Below are 13,874 nucleotides of genomic sequence, written 5' to 3'. Positions count from 1 at the left end.
ATTAAAGTGCATGTAAACACACTGATATATTGTAATTGTGCCTTATAAAAGCCATTTAAAATCTAATAAAAGCACTCATCCCAGAAATTGCCATTTTTAAACAGTGAACACAAAGTGATCCAGACGTACCCAATACCACATACATAACCAATAGGCTATGAATATTACCACTCAGGTTGTGCCACCCATCCCATGATGTTTTCGAGCCTGTGACCATTTCACCCAGTGACCGACTGTGGACACGATTGACACTTTAGCCCTCGCTAGGTCACACAACACTAACAATTTGCCCCCGTCTACTCAAGTCGGAGCTCACAGACGTCCTTTTCTTTATTTGTATTTTGCCAAGGCCCGACTGGAATCATCTGAAGGCTGTCAGGGACGCAGGTGTGAGACACTTGGTAGAATTCGCACTCAGTTTCCATTAATTGGCGACATCTCCCCAGAGGTTGAACAGCAGCTCAGCAGGCTGGGACCTGCACCCACGGCAACCAGCAATCTAGCCAATTAGAGCTCACAGCCAAAGAGTCTGAGGCGGTCGCCTAGCAACCGAGGAAAAGAAACAGACAGCAGCGGAGCGGGCAACCCGGAAAAAGCCAGAGGACGAGCCAATTACTGCTTGAAACCATCAAGTGTGGTGCAGTCGCCTGGCAACTGAAATGGACAGAGATGGAGAGGCAGAGCGAGAAACCAGAGAGAGAGAGAGAGAGAGAGATGGGAAGAGACGGAGCGAGAAAATGAGAGTGAGCAGCAGCAGCAGCGAGGCTGGTACCCTGAACGGCGAGTAATCGGGCCAATTATCTCAGCTGTGCCTGGTGCTGAAGTGGTCTCCTAGCAACAGTCTACCCCCCCCCAAAGCCCCTCACAAAGGTGTCCCATAATTACATTTCACCATTACGTTATTATCTGAGTGTCCAGCCCAAGTCCATTAGCCTTGAGGATGAGTGGTGGCCCCCTGAGATTCTGCACACTCAGCAACACATGGCAGCCACATGCATGTAATTTTTTTTTTTTTTGACCGATGACAAAGGTCTTCCTCGACAGACCTGCCTTTCTAGCGCCCCACTTTCCTGGGTGCTCCTACCTGTATGCGTCCTCTGGTGTGCTTTCAGATGGGAGCTCTTTGTGTAAACCTTTCGACAGCCGTTGAACTGGCAACGGTGGACCCGCTTCTTGTTTTCGGCTGTCGTCTCTGCCGCCGCGCCGCTAAGACTCCCCTGCTCCCCGTCGCTGTGTGTCCCCTTTGTTGGAGATGGCGAGGGAGTGGCGGTGACCACTTTGGCCGAGCTCAGCCCCACTTTTTTAGCCACCAGCTTGAGGGTGACCGTTCCATCGGCGGTGGCAGTGAAAGTCTGTGACGGTTTGATAAGGTGCCTGCCCAGTTCGGGCGAAGAGGGTGGCGTCAGTGAAGTGACAGCGCTCAGCTGGGCCGGGTTCACCCCTACGCCCACACTCATGGTGGTGTAGGCCTCTTTGGTGGTGGTGGTGGTGGTGGTGGTCGAATCTGCAGTCTGGATGCCCAGAGGGGCGTCTGACAGGAGCTTGTCCTGGGAGATGAGCAGTTCTCTGGGGCTCGGCCTTTCCAGGAGGCTGCCGTCCAGACTGGGCAACAGAGGGTCCTTGTGGTCATCGATTTCACCTTTAATGAAAGATGGCATCAGGAGGCAATCCAGATCTTCATCGAACGGGTCGGCAAACCTTTTGGGTTCCGTTTGTAGGTAGCGCTCCAACTCCAGACATGTCTGCAAAACAAAAGAAGAATGCTGGTGATTAACCCTTTCAGCCCTGGAATTTCTGTTTTTATGGGAAAAATTATTTTGTCAGATATTCTACCTTTGGGGTGTCTAGGAAGCTCAAAAATGAAAAAAATAGAAAAATGATCACTATTATTATACAACAGCTACCAAATACTTCAATGTTCTTGAGGAAATAAAATAGAAAGTGGTGCACACGGTCCGGAAGCGTCCATTTTCACTTCCGTGTTTCACGGACTGTATGCCAGACTCTCCAGTCTGCACTAATAGTAGCACACCGGGTTACAATGGCTGCATACTTACAGTGCATCCGGAAAGTATTCCCAGCGCATCACTTTTTCCACATTTTGTTACGTTACAGCCTTATTCCAAAATGGATTAAATTCATTTTTTTCCTCAGAATTCTACACACAACACCCCATAATGACAACGTGAAAAAAGTTTACTTGAGGTTTTTGCAAATTTATTACAAATAAAAAAACTGAGAAATCCCATGTCCATAAGTATTCACAGCCTTTGCTCAATACTTTGTCGATGCACCTTTGGCAGCAATTCCAGCCTCAAGTCTTTTTGAATATGATGCCACAAGCTTGGCACACCTATCCTTGGCCAGTTTGGCCCATTCCTCTTTGCAGCACCTCTCAAGCTCCATCAGGTTGGATGGGAAGCATCGGTGCACAGCCATTTTAAGATCTCTCCAGAGATGTTCAATCGGATTCAAGTCTGGGCTCTGGCTGGGCCACTCAAGGACATTCACAGAGTTGTCCTGAAGCCACTCCTTTGATATCTTGGCTGTGTGCTTAGGGTCGTTGTCCTGCTGAAAGATGAACTGTCGCCCCAGTCTGAGGTCAAGAGCGCTCTGGAGCAGGTTTTCATCCAGGATGTCTCTGTACATTGCTGCAGTCATCTTTCCGTTTATCCTGACTAGTCTCCCAGTTCCCCACAGCATGATGCTGCCACCACCTTGCTTCTCTGTAGGGATGGTATTGGCCTGGTGATGAGCGGTGCCTGGTTTCCTCCAAACGTGACGCCTGGCATTCACACCAAAGAGTTCAATCTTTGTCTCATCAGACCAGAGAATTTTCTTTCTCATGGTCTGAGAGTCCTTCAGGTGCCCTTTGGCAAACTCCAGGTGGGCTGCCATGTGCCTTTTACTAAGGGGTGGCTTCTGTCTGGCCACTCTACCATACAGGCCTGATTGGTGGATTGCTGCAGAGATGGTTGTCCTTCTGGAAGGTTCTCCTCTCTCCACAGAGGACCTCTGGAACTCTGACAGAGTGACCATCGGGTTCTTGGTCACCTCCCTGACTAAGGCCCTTCTCCCCTCGATCGCTCAGTTTAGATGGCCGGCCAGCTCTAGGAAGAGTCCTGGTGGTTTTGAACTTCTTCCACTTATGGATGATGGAGGCCATAGTGCTAATTGGGACCTTCAAAGCAGCAGAAATTTTTCTGTAACCTTCCCCAGATTTGTGCCTCAAGACAATCCTGTCTCAGAGGTCTCCAGACAATTCCTTTGACTTCATGCTTGGTTTGTGCTCTGACATAAACTGTCAACTGTGGGACCTTCTATAGACAGGTGTGTGCCTTTCCAAATCAGGTCCAGTCAACTGAATTTACCACAAGTGGACTCCAATGAAGCTGCAGAAACATCTCAAGGATGATCAGGGGACACAGGATGCACCTGAGCTCAATTTGGAGATTCACGGCAAAGGCTGTTAATACTTATGTACATGGGATTTCTCAATTTTTTTTTTTTTAAATAAATTTGCAAAAACCTCAAGTAAACTTTTTTCATGTTGTCATTATGGGGTGTTGTGTGTAGAATTCTGAGGAAAAAAATGAATTTAATCCATTTTGGAATAAGGCTGTAAGATAACAAAATGTGGAAAAAGTGATGTGCTGGGAATACTTTCCGGATGCACTGTATGTACTAGTAATAGGATGTCAGGGCCAAAAGGGTTAATTTGGGAACAGTCCATCAGTTCAGATAAGTCAGAGGTGACGAACCCTGGAAAGCCCCCAACCCGCCGATTTACAAAGGCACTCCTTTAGTCTTTCTGTCTCCAGTCAGCTCTTCAACAACTGAACTTCCACAACGTGTCACCCGTTCTTCCATTTTCTTTACCCTCTTATTCCATTAAAGTATTGCCGAGAGTGGGAGTTCATCTCATCAGGCTTAACAGTCTATCAAAAGTCGAACCCAAATCACAGGAGCAGTGAGGCACCCACTTGCATATCATTCTGTCATCTGCTTAACCCAGCCCTGGGTCACCAAAGGCCAGAAACTACTGTTGATGCCCAGGGCACAAGGACCCTGGGCTGTTTCTGCAAATTTGTGCCCAGCGCTGACCCTGAACTGGACAGGCAGGTTTGAGAATGAATGGATGAATGGATTCTAACAGTCCGTCAGTCATTTTCCAATCCGCTATATCCTAACTACAGGGTCACGGGGGTCTGCCAGCACAGGGCGCAAGGCAGGAACAAATCCCAGGTAGGGCGCCAGCCCACCACAGGGCACACACACTCACACACTAGGGACAATGCACCTAACCTGCATGTCTTTGGACACGGGGAGAACATGCAAACTCCACACAGGGAGGACCCAGGAAGCGAACCCAGGCCTCCTTACTGCGAGGCAGCAGCGCTACCAATGCACCACCATGCCACCCTTGGATTCTAACAATAATAATAAAACTGCTTATGCTTTTTAGCCAATGCAGACTTTCTTTTACATTTCCGCTGCTTCGCGGGGTGACGCCATTCTGCACAATGGCCAACAGCAAGTCCAATTTCAGCAGATTTAGAGTTTGAATGGCTCAAAGTGAGAAGGGCAGCTTGATTGGATTTTATAACTCTGGCAAAGCAAAATCGCTTTCTAGGCTTTGAGGAGCTAAATTGGCATGAATACCCTCTTAGAGAATAAAGCTAAGCAGGATTACAAAATATGTACAGTGGGCCACATCCATAAGGGCATGAAATCTGATTTGAAAACACCAGATATCAGATTTGAGTCGCTTCAGTCTGGTAATGTGAATGTAGTATGGGTGGTCTTGAACAGTCCAGCCAAAGCCCAGACTCAAACCCCACAGAACATGTGAGGAGAGAGCCGAGGGTGGCACCTTACACCATAACGCAACTTGAGAGGATCTGCCAGAAAGAAATGGATCAACGGCCCAAATCCAGAGATGCAATGCTTTTAGAATCTCAGCCACGCAGTACTGAATGAAGGGTCTGACTACTTCTAGGCAGGAAAGATTTCAGTTTTTGATTTTGAATAAATTTACAAACCTTCCAGAAGACACGTTCTCACTTTGTCATTATGGGATATTGAGAATTGATTGGTGGACACAAATGGCAAGTCAATGCATTTAAAATTAAATCTGCAACAGGATAAAGTGTGAAGAAAGTGAAAGGGGGGCTTAAGACTTTCTCAATCCACTGTGTGTGTGCAAATGGAGAATATCTCTGTATTATAAAAAAAAATCTTGGAAGGAGACACGACGTGATCTTCTCAGAGAGATACTTTCACTTCCCGCGAGAGGAGACTTTCTAACAAGAGATTTAACCAACGCCCGGGGCCGGAAATAAAAGACAAAGAGTAGATGACAAAGTAGAAGGTCGTAAAGAATTCAAAAACGTTGGCGTGGTACACATGCTGAGCAGGTTAGAGATAATGAGAGTACTAAAATTCGAAAGACTCAAAAAAATGATAGTAAAGATCGCATTAGTGCAAAAAACGGAAATTATTACTCACTGAAATAACAGAACAGCGAAAAGAGACCGAATATATTGTTTGGATTTAAGTAGGAGACTTGTAGATCGTCTAATTTGTGTTGCCAGTGAGAATTAAAAGATTCTAAAAACGTTGGCGCGGAATAAAGTCCCGTGAGACGTAGAATTTTAACATGAGATTCTTTTAAGTCACGTCATACTTACAAATACAGTAATCCCTCGCTATATCGCGCTTCGACTTTCGTGGCTTCACTCTATCGCAGATTTTATACTGTATATAGCATATCTAAATATATATCGCTGATTTTATATATAAGCATATCTAAATATATATCGCGGATTTTATATATAAGCATATCTAAATATATATCGCGGATTTTATATATAAGCATATCTAAATGTATATCACAGATTTTATATATAAGCATAACATATCGCAGATTTTATATATAAGCATATCTAAATATATATCGCGGATTTTATATATAAGCATATCTAAATGTATATCACAGATTTTATATATAAGCATATCATATCGCAGATTTTATATATAAGCATATCTAAATATATATCGCGGATTTTGTATATAAGCATATCTAAATATATATCGCGGATTTTATATATAAGCATATCTAAATATATATCGCGGATTTTATATATAAGCATATCTAAATGTATATCACAGATTTTATATATAAGCATATCATATCGCAGATTTTATATATAAGCATATCTAAATATATATCGCGGATTTTGTATATAAGCATATCTAAATATATATCGCGGATTTCGTATATAAGCATATCTAAATATATATCGCAGATTTTGTATATAAGCATATCTAAATATATATCGCTGATTTTATATATAAGCATATCTAAATATATATCACTGATTTTATATATAAGCATATCTAAATATATATCGCGGATTTCGTATATAAGCATATCTAAATATATATCGCGGATTTTGTATATAAGCATATCTAAATATATATCGCTGATTTTATATATAAGCATATCTAAATATATATCACTGATTTTATATATAAGCATATCTAAATATATATCACTGATTTTATATATAAGCATATCTAAATATATATCGTGGATTTTTTGCTGGTTCGCGGATTTCTGCGGACAATGGGTCTTTTTATTTCTGGTACATGCTTCCTCAGTTGGTTTGCCCAGTTGATTTCATACAAGGGACACTATTGGCAGATGGCTGTGAAGCTACCCAATCAGAGCATGCAGTTAAGTTCCTGGGTGCTGATTGGCTCAGCGACGGAGAGCAGCATTCGATTCCACTTTGCGTTAGCCAGCATCTCGTCTCGCTCATTCAGCATCAGCGTGTTTTGCTGTGTAAAGAGTTAACTTTTGTGCTCTTTTGTGTTTATCTTCGTTATGTCTCCAAAACGATCTGCTCCTGCTCCTGCTTCAGGGGCCGTGCCCAAACGCCAACGGAAGATGCTAACGATTGCCAAAAAGGTAAAAGTATTGGATATGTTGAAGGAAGCCTGAAGAGGCTGCTTTAGAAGAGCTGTAACGCTCTCCTTTGTTGTGCAGTAACATTTATCTCATCGTTATCAGACAAGTTGTCGTGTCACTGTTGCTGAGTACCCATTTTTATATTACCTAATCAATTAACTAAATTTTTCTTAATAATAATAATAATACCAGTAATAAATTATGTTCCAAATGAACTGTACCATTTTACAACTGGCAACAATTGGCGGTGTTACCAGCCGAAATCAGCTGAGAATGTAAACATTACCAGAATGCAAATGGTGCATGACTGCAGTGTTTGTATTTTAGAAATATGATACTACAGTAATATTAAAGGAATAATCATAATATATACAGCGTGTTTACATACATAATTTCAACGAATCTTACATAATATCTAAGAGAATATAAAGGGTTTATGCTGTATAACCTTGTGGGAAATGTTTATAAGAGTGTGGGAGAGTTTATAAGGGCTTAAAATATATAAAAAATAACCATATAAACATATGGTTTTTACTTCGGGGATTTTCACCTTTTGCGGGTGGTTCTGGAACGCAACCCCCGCGATCGAGGAGCGATCACTCAGGTCTCAAACGGTCATCTAAGCTCAGTGGTGTGAATGCTTTTGGCAGACACACTTCCTGCGCTCTCAGCTCTTATACATTTTATCAGGACAATAATTTTATGCGTTCAAGATGACGCGGCAACGACTAAGCGAAGAAGAAAGAGCAGGGACAAATATTCGTAAAAGTCGTTTTATTTATTAGAGAGAAAGAAACGATATTCACTCACAGGCAGTTATAAGTGGCGTTATCACGATGCAATTCCAAAACACGGAATCAAAATTCAATGCGAAAAAATTAATTTCAAATATTGTTTTTAATAAAGTTTTAAAGCAAAAGTGAAAATAATGCGAAGCGAGCAGGGGGCAGAGCCCCATAGTTTAAAAACAAAAGAGAGAGAGAGAGTGTGTGTGTGTTCTCGTGTTCACCCTGTGATGGACTGGCAGACTGTCCAATGGCTGTTCCTGCCCTGCGCGCTATGACTGTTGTTATTGGCTCCAGCTGCCCCGCAACCCCGCCCTGGATAAACGGATTTGGAAGATGGAAGAATACCCGCGTGTGCATCAAATGATGATGTAGAAAACATTAATTCTTGAAGGATTGTGTAAAACGGTTCCCATGAAAGACGCTATAAGAGATACCTGCCATCAATATGTTGTTGCAAAATCCACCAAAACAAACCTAAAAAAAGAAAAGATGCCTGCAATCCCGCCTGCCGACTTCAGCAGATCCGGTCGCCCGGCTTCACTTTCTCTCGTTGCCTTTAGCCAATCTCATTTTCATCACTGATGGCAAACCAAGAATTACCCCCATTACCTAAACCCCCAGCGTAATGAAATCATTTTTGCATGATCCAAATTAATTTTTCTACAAAGAGGTTTTAATTAAAGCGCTTTTTTCTTTTATCAGACGCCATTTGAAACTTCGCCTCGAGCTTCAGCATTCACGTCTCTTTTTACAGACGCCATGTGCTGATGAGCAATTAGCCATTCAAATGACAGGCTGATTATTTTGTTTTGCCGCTAATGCGCCGCCGCTCCTTAAACCCCGGCCCCCGTGAAAAGTGGGATTTGCTTGATCCGAGGCGGAGTGCCGGAGTGCGCGCTCAGACACGAGCTGTCAGGCCACCGAATCGCAGTGCGAGAGAGAACTTCTAATGGAAAACGACAAGGCCAACGAGGGGAAAAACGGAATAAATCGGCCATCAAAGGCGCCCCGTTTAAGTTTCACCACCCCTTTACAAGGGAGATAAAAAGGGAAATGAAGAGCGCCGGAAGGCTCATTAGCGGCATCACGGCAGGCATTTGATGTGCTGTTTGCCCTCGTGCGCCCACTTAGCCGGTGTTCTGACGATTTGTCCTACTTTGTCGAAGTATCCTACCGTAGTTTATTTATGGAAATGTTAACATTTCTCAATGTATTCTATATGCATGATTTAATGCCCGAAAGAGACACAGCCTGATGCAAAGATTTCACAAGACGGTCATTACTCGTGCATGGATACAATGGGCTGTACAAGATTAAAAGTCACACATGCAAAATATACAACTTATAAAATGTTGACAGTAAATACCTATGCAGTAAACTGTAATAAATGCATTAATGTAGTAAGGATAAGAAAAGCATACATATTACTGAAATACAGTAACACCTCAAACTTCAACACTAGGTAGAAAAGTTGCGTAATTTTGGTCTGCGCATGCGTAGTATCAGTGAGTAGATCATTTCGATTGGTAGGATGTTTCGTTAGAACACCGGCTCTCCGCTCTTGAACCCAAGCAGGCCGAGTGTAACCTGTGAGCAACATGGAGAACCGAAACGGGGTGGCCGAGAGGAGGGACGTACACGCGTGGGACAAGGAAACGGCTTGACATGTCGCTACAATTGATTGGCGCCATATTCTAGATATAAAAGAGGAAGGAGACCGCGACATGTGGAATGCGCAATATAGAATCATGGGATAACGGCACGGCAAGGTTCAGATTTGAGGGGAATTGACACGTTCTCACAATGCTTGTGTCCCTTTGCGGTTTTCATGGGAGATAAGGGGCTTTGTTCTCTGGTGGACCTCACCAGGGCTGCTGTCTCCCTTGTGTGCAATGTTGCTGATACGGGATCTGTCCCCAAACCCTAACGCTAAAGCCACCAAACTGGACTGGATTACGGGTGTTTGAGAATGTTGCACCAGAATAGATAGATGTAAATTGAATAAGCTGATACACAAATGTGAAGGGCACTATAAAAGAATAAACGAATACATAAATAAGAAAGGCACTGTAAAAGACTAACAACATTTACTTATATAGCACAAATCTGAAGGGCACCATATATGTGATGGATATACAATGCCCTCTGCGGTGGGTTGGCACCCTGCCCAGGATTGTTTCCTGCCTTGTGCCCTGTGTTGGCTGGGATTGGCTCCAGCAGACCCCCGTGACCTTGTGTTCGGATTCAGCGGGTTAGACAATGGATGGATGGATGGATACAATGCCCAATAAAAGAAGAAATTAGTACATAAATGCGAAAGAATCGATAGCTAGAGGTGAAATGTAGTATAAGATAATAGATGCAAAGGCACTATATAACCATACCATACTATTTTCTAAGCCCTCTTAATCCTGAACCAATGCCCCGGGGGGTGGTGGGGGGGCTCAAGCATATCCCAGCAGGCACAGGGTGTAAGGCAGCAGCACTACAACTGAATAACTACAGAAATGACACTATAAGAGACTGGATAGATGGGAAAGGCTGTATATCATAGACACAAAGATGTAAAAGGCGCTATATACCACATAGCTAACTGTGAAAGGCAGGATGTACAGTAACATTAATATGAAGTGCACCCTAACAGAATACTTAGGTTGTTATAAAAGACACTATATGAGATTGAACAGTTAAATTAATATGAAAGGCACAATAACTGGATAGAAAGATGTGAAAGACAGATGATAAATACAAAGATTGGAAATGCACTATATATTAGATGGACAGATGTGAAAGATGTAAAAGCCATGATATTCTACATAGATATTTGTGAAGTGCGGTATATAATACATACAAGGATGCAAAAGGCACTTTATATTAGATAAGCTGATGGATACATGATGTAAAAGGAACTATATAGTGTGTAATGAACACAGACGCAAAAGGCATTATATATTACATAAATGTGAAAGGCACTATATAACAGATTCATGTGAAAGGTACTATAAAAGAATAAACAGATATAAAGGGCACAATAACATATTTGGTTCTTTATTTCGCCTTATACAATTTCTCGTATTAGGAATTTGTTCATTTTTGCATACCCCTTGGGGTCAGAGCCATTGTACAGCACCCCTGGAGCAATTACAGGTTAAGGGTCTTGCTCAAGGGCCCAGCAGAGTAGGATCTCTTTGATATGAACCGGCAACCTTCTGGATACCAGCACAGATCCTTAGCCTCAGAGCCACCACTCCACCCCGAAATATACATATAATGTAACAATAGATAGGTAGGAAAGGCACTATATAACAAATAAATTTAAGTCATTAAATGATTGCATCAACAGACAGGCATGTTATATTCTAAAAGTAGATATTTAAGGTATAGATAGGAAAGGCACTATATGACAGATCAATGATATAAATAGCATAAAAAGATAACTCCATATGGCTAGCTGGTGGTCACACCGGTCAGCCCCCTGCTCTGTCCGTCTCTTTTATTTATTTATTTATTTGTTATTTTTCCTCACAGTCAAGATGAAAGTGGCTGAGGGTTCAAGCCAATAGATAAGCGCCATTCTGCATCGCATTGTAAAGAGCAAACGGCACGACAAGGCGCGTTATAGCACAGAGAGACCAGAACTCGCCATAGTAGGTCATGTCATTTCCTAGCATAACTCAGATAAAGACAACAGGCTGTGACATTGTGAAGTGCCTGGAAAAATACTAGAAATAGAATATACTGTACATATAGTATATATATATATTACATATATATATGCAGCACACCACTGTATGAGTGTGTGTGTGTGTTGTTGTCTATATTGCTGCAAGGCGCTATACACCATTTTGCCCCAAGTTTCAAGTCTTTTCTGTGCAGCTTCACTAATTAACAAGCAGGCCATAAAACTGCTGCTGGTGTCAGTTGATGCTCGAGGAGATGGCGCTTTGATCTGCTGGTATTCAGTCACAGGGTTTGGGGTCTGTGATGAAGCTGGCAGCTGTTGCGTGCCCTTATCTTAGGCCAGGGGCTCCCTTGGGCAGATTTCAAGGATATGGGATTACAGAATGTGGGTCATAAATAGCTCCTGTTTATTTTCCTTAAGTAAATGTATTGTAGACTTGTAATCCGAGGCGCTGTATTAGCATGCCGCTCTGATCACCTCAGGGTTAGAGAAATTCATCAAAAGATGGCAGAGGAAAGCCTGGGTGCAGCAAAATAATCAGAGCTGCTTCAGTGAAGCTCGGTCACAGCTTCAGCAGCAGTGACAACTAAGAAAAACCGAACCTGACGCACCACCTCAAATCTGTTTAATCTGGTTCAGCTTCACGAACGGCTGCAGACTATCTCAGAGGCAGTGGGCACAAGGCAGGAGCCAACTGTGGATGGGATGCCAGTCCAGCACAGGGGCCATGTTACTTAACACCCTTGTTGTTACAGAATAGCAGGGTCTGAATTATCAGTGACAGCCAAGAAAAATCTGAGGTGTTGTCACATTTGTGTCAGACTGTCTGTTGATTGTATCATCATCTGCTATCTACATGTCAATCATTACCTTTCATGTCTACTTACAATATAGTGCCTTTAATTGTGACCTCTCTGTCTTCCATAAAAGGCGTTTTTATTATGTGCAGCATACACAAAGCCCACAGCATTATGAAGGACCACGCTAACCTTCCCAGTGTCTCTTTGTCCCACTTCCATCTGGCAGAAGGTCTGGCGCATCCAAACAAGTTCTGGAAGGTTCTGCAACAACTTCTACCCCTTGGTGGTACAGACCCTGAACTCAGTGGTGCCCCCTACCCTCAGACCTGCTGCTAGTACTTGATTTACATGTACTGTAGTACAATTGTTACACCTGCCACTACTGTTGTTTATTGTATTAGCTGTTGTTATTAATTATTACTCTTTCAGTTTATTACTACCTATTCATTACCAGTTATTTATCTATTATCTATTATAGTTCAGTTCTTTACTTGTCTTTTCCTAGGTTTATGCGTTTGTTTCTCTGAGGTCCTGGAAAAAGTTATTTTGTACCACAGAATATGGTGTATGGATGGTATGACAATAAAGCCACATGCTCTGAATTATACAGCGCCTTTCATTTCTATCTATAAAATGGTGCCTTTGATATCAATCCATCTATCCTGCCTACTATACTAAATTTAATATCTATCTATCTATCTATCTATCTATCTATCTATCTATCTATCTATCTATCTATCTATCTATCTATCTATCTATCTATCTATCCTGCCTACTATACTACATTTAATATCTATCTATCTATCCTGCCTACTATACTAAATTTAATATCTATCTATCTATCTATCTATCTATCTATCTATCTATCTATCTATCTATCTATCTATCTATCTATCTATCTATCTATCTATCTATCCTGTCTACTATACTAAATTTAATATCTATCTATCTATCTATCTATCTATCTATCTATCTATCTATCTATCTATCTATCTATCTATCTATCTATCATATAGTGCCTTTATATTTATCTATGTATCTGTTTATCCATTATACTGTATAGTGCCTTTTATTTCTATCTATAAAATGGTGCCTTTTATATCAATCCATCTATCCTGCCTACTATACTAAATTTAATATCTATCTATCTATCTATCTATCTATCTATCTATCTATCTATCTATCTATCTATCTATCTATCTATTATATAGTGCCTTTCAGATCTTTTTTTCTTTCATTTTCTTAAGGTATTATACATTAACTAATCAAACAGACAAAAGAAATGTGACTGTGTTTTTATGTTGTATTGATAACAACTACTACTTGTTAAATGCGAGTAGGCCGTGCGGGTTTCTATTAATGTTAATTGAATTGTAAATACGCGTTTGCTTTAAAATGGTTCTGCCTACCCCTTTGAAAGTCGTGGCCTTGGGTGCCCCTTAAAAACGCACTTTACACTCGGCCTCCATCACCCAGCGAGGCCCTGAGCTGTGCCATTTATTGACAACTTTGCTCACGTGTTCCCCTTTCTTTCATGTGTTCGACATGGTGAATGAAGCAGTCGAGTGCACATTAAATTTTCATAAAGACCCCGAGATCAGGGAGCGCTTGGCGTAGCCCTTCATGCTGAG

The 13,874-nt window shown here is 41.9% G+C and overlaps 1 protein-coding gene across 1 annotated transcript in view; it reads right to left on the bottom strand.

Annotated features, from left to right (window-relative positions):
- klf7b (Kruppel-like factor 7b) overlaps window positions 1-13,874 on the bottom strand; it is an 88,343-nt gene that overhangs the window by 18,774 nt on the left and 55,695 nt on the right. The window contains exon 2 of the mRNA XM_028808032.2: window positions 1,085-1,742. Within this exon, the coding sequence (XP_028663865.2) occupies window positions 1,085-1,742 (658 nt within the window). The remainder of the gene's footprint in view (window positions 1-1,084; window positions 1,743-13,874) is intronic.

The sequence above is a fragment of the Erpetoichthys calabaricus genome, chromosome 8 (genome assembly GCF_900747795.2).
Source record: "Erpetoichthys calabaricus chromosome 8, fErpCal1.3, whole genome shotgun sequence".
In the NCBI taxonomy this organism is placed as follows: domain Eukaryota; kingdom Metazoa; phylum Chordata; class Cladistia; order Polypteriformes; family Polypteridae; genus Erpetoichthys; species Erpetoichthys calabaricus.
This window is presented reverse-complemented; position numbering and strand designations above follow the sequence as displayed.